General features: G+C 32.5%; 2 protein-coding genes across 2 annotated transcripts in view; one reads left to right on the top strand and one right to left on the bottom strand.

Moving 5' to 3' along the window:
• Positions 1–407: 407 nt before the first annotated feature.
• Positions 408–2,841, bottom strand: EAH_00043070 (myosin regulatory light chain, putative; the record flags this gene model as incomplete). The annotated part of the gene is made up of 6 exons (XM_013395015.1): positions 408–453; positions 711–960; positions 1,577–1,732; positions 1,877–1,943; positions 2,312–2,366; positions 2,789–2,841. 6 exons carry the CDS (start codon positions 2,839–2,841, stop codon positions 408–410), a joined length of 627 nt encoding a protein of 208 aa, XP_013250469.1.
• A 786-nt stretch (positions 2,842–3,627) lies between these two features.
• Positions 3,628–3,697, top strand: part of EAH_00043060 (hypothetical protein, conserved) — a gene marked incomplete at both ends in the record, with an annotated part of 4,653 nt that continues 4,583 nt past the window's right edge. The window contains one exon of the mRNA XM_013395014.1: positions 3,628–3,691. Coding sequence (XP_013250468.1) covers positions 3,628–3,691 — 64 coding nt within the window. The remainder of the gene's footprint in view (positions 3,692–3,697) is intronic.

Genomic DNA, 3,697 nt, shown 5'->3' with positions numbered 1-3,697 from the left:
TAATATATATATATATATATATACATATATATATATTATATTGTTGTAAATATATTTTTAAGATATAAAGAATTAAGTTTAAATTCTACAAACTTAAAAAATAAAAGAAGTTCAGAGCTGCATATATTTCTCTGTGCATGCAGCGTATATCAATTTAAAGAGAAGTACATTAATTTGCTGCTGTAAATAGAGACAAAGAGAGTTAACAAAAAATAATATAATATAATTAAAACCTGTAATTAAATATAATAATATACACAGAGATAAAATTTTCTTTCTTTGCTCTCATCTACACTTTGAAGGGCCTCTATACAGATTATTAATATCTTTATAGTATATATATATACAGATAAAGATATATATATATATAAAGATATATATATATATATATATAGACAAGAAAATAATTAAGTAGAGTCGATTGTAGATATACCTGCGGGGCCCTTCACCAACCTGTACAAACAAACAAAACAAAAAAAATTTATTTGCAGAAAAATAAATGCATGCAGCATTCTGCTCAAATATAAATAATATTATGCTTATAAAACAATAAATATAAATGTAAATATATATATATATATATATATATGTATATATAACCCGCACATCAAAATAAATAAATAAATACATATATATATGTATATATAGGTAAGGAAATAAATATAAAAATTAATATTATTATTTATATTTATTAATTTATTTAGATATACCTTTTAGCAAGTAGAGCATAATCTGTTTCTTTTGCATGCCCTAAGGCAGCCAGCAGCATTAACTCTTCTACTTCTTCTTTAGTTAGCGCCTCTCCTCGTTTTGTAAGTATTTCGTGCAGCTGAGTTTGAGTTAACTTCCCAGTATTGTTTGCATCAAAGACATTAAATGCATTTATTAGCGCAGATTCTGTCAAAGGCTTTTGATATGTCTCCGCAAATGTCCGTGCAAATTGCTGAAACGACACTCCTTCTAATACAATATCAAACAAACAAACAAACAAACAAACAAACAAACAAACAAAAGTAGAAAAAAAACTAATTAAGATATTGTCAAAGATATATCATCTTCATATTTTTCTGTGCTTTATATGCGCAAAATAAACAAAACATTTTGTCTACACTCTGCACCCACTCAAAGAAGAATAAAACAATAAAACAAAATAAAAAAGAAAAAACAAACAAAGACATCAAATAAACGCTATTTGCCTTCAATCCTTATTACTCATTAGATGTATATCAATATATATATATATATATATATTTGTACATATACACTAAAAAATAAATATATGTATGAATATAAATATATATTAATATTCTTAAGAATAAAAACACAAACAAAACAAATAAAAACAAGCAAACAGAAACAACAACAGCAGCAAAACAAATAAAAGTAATCAGAAAGAAGCAGCAAAAAAACAAAACCAGAGAAAAAGAATAGTAAAGTTTATGCATGCATGTAAGAAGGCGTTTCTTATATGAAGAGCAAACAAATTCAATAAGAAGAATGCCCCCTATCTTAGCTATTTATTCGCTTATAAATAAATAAATAAATAAATAAATAAATAAATAAATAAATAAATTACCGGGAGAAGCTGTCGGTGCTGCTGCTTTCGCAGCTCCTGCTGCGCCTGCTGCTGCTCCTGCTGCTGCTCCTGCTGCTGCTCCTGCTGCTGCTGCTTTCTTTGCAGTTGGGTCTGTTGATTTACTTTTAGCATTTTTCTCTTCTTCTGCAAGTGCAGCTAAAAAATACGAATAAAACACAGACAAAGAAAGTAAGTCAATAAGAGATAAAAGAAGAGAGTAAGGGAGAGAAAGACAAGCATAGCTTGCAGCAACTCATATTAAAGATAATTCTATTATTAAGAATACACACTTAATCCTACCTGCAAATATCTTCGATAGACTTGCATCTGAGACAGTCTGCCCTAAGGCGCGAAAAAGCGTAAAAAACTGCAAAATAAAATATAAAAACAATTTAAAAGCAAACGCATAATGGAGTCTCGGGTGTATATAATATACATATATATATATATATATATTTATAACATCGTTATATAATATATATATATATATATATATAACATCGTTATATATAATATATATATAATATACACAACGCTCCGTTTCTGAATATAGGAAAGCCTCTGGGTAGTCTTTGATATATTTAGAATTGCTGTAGAGTTTTTCTCCTCAAGTTTCCCTCAATAAATGAATTAATTAAGGACCAACTAATTATACATTATGGTTCAAATGCATCTTTTGAAATGTATCTTCCTCTGTTTTCTTGCAGAGAAACAACAGCAAAAAAAGAAACGCACCTGATTCTTATCTATTAATCCATCCTTATCATCATCGAGCAAGAGAAATGTGTCGCTGCAGCAGAAGAACAAAGAGAAGAGAAAAACTCAAAGAATTAGACGAAATGTTTTTGCAAACAACAGCAAAAAGTGAAGAATAATTCAGAAAGGAGGCAAAGCCAGAGAATCGATCGAGAGGAGGTGAATAAAAATGAAGAAAAGCGTAGTAATAATAAGGATAAAAAGTATTCAATGCAAACAAATGAATGAAGAAACACAATAAAAACAAAAGATTCAACTTATTCAGAAACAAAGGATTGTAAGCTGCACATACACCTGAATAACGCGCGATAGAAACAGGACTCAGCAGCCGCAGCATCTCTAGAAGAATAAATTGTTTGAAAAAAGATATTCTTTTAAATGAAAAACGTTTTTTTATATTTAAAAAGAAAATACAAACGCAAAGAAAGCAGCAATTTGTATGAAGATCCGCCGTACTAGATAAGCTTGAGATGTTGTTCAGTCAATCGAATGCCTTTGCTAGCCGCCATCTTGCAGTGATTTGAATATTTTTAATTGTTTTTTTGTATTTTTCATTCAATTATATATAAATCAAAGAGAAGATCAAAGTAAGAACAGCAGCAAGCCGTGTATGTTTAGACGGCTGCAGCAGGTGGTGGCTGTTCTTGAATTCTGCATGCGGTTTCGTATAATAAAAAGGGTAAAACGAGAGAAATAATTGAAGAAAAGTAAGCGATCAAAGGCAGAAGAATTTATATTTCACTCTATTTTCAATGTTTTTCTACTTTTTTAGCCTTGGTCTGCACTTGTCTACAGCAGCAACACCAACCCTAAACCACATACACCTACAACAACAACTCCCCTACATACACCGCACCAGCTGAGCTGTATTAAATTATAATATATAATTTGCATATTTCTCTTGAAATATCTCACTGCTTTTTTCCTTTTCATATACCTAAAGGCAGAGAGGGGGCCCCTGTTCTGCTGCATTGCCACCTTATCTTTACCTTCTTCTCTCCCCTGCCTTGCTGCTAGGGGGCCCCCTACTGCATGCACACATTCTCTGCGTTCTCTCCTCGTCTTTTGTTTTTTTCCTGATTATTTTAATATATTTCAATTCAAACTTATGCAGCAAGGCCTCCCTGAGGGCACCCTTCAGCTACTTACACCCATTGGGGGCCCCCCTGCAGCAGACTTCGAAACCCTAAACCCTAAACCCTAAACCCTAAACCCTAAGCTGGAGGGCCCCAGCATTGGGGGCCCTTCCCCTGTAGGTGGTTCGACAGAGGGCCCTTCAGCTCCTCTCTAGGGGTATGGAGGAACGCGATGCAGCAGCAGCAGCAGCTGCTGCTGCTGCTGCTGCACGGGGTCTAGCGGGTCCCC

The sequence above is a fragment of the Eimeria acervulina genome, genomic scaffold, assembly GCF_000499425.1.
Source record: "Eimeria acervulina Houghton genomic scaffold, Eah_scaff569, whole genome shotgun sequence".
NCBI lineage: Eukaryota > Apicomplexa > Conoidasida > Eucoccidiorida > Eimeriidae > Eimeria > Eimeria acervulina.
Note: the sequence above shows the minus strand (reverse complement) of the source record. Positions and strands in the feature narration are given on the sequence as shown.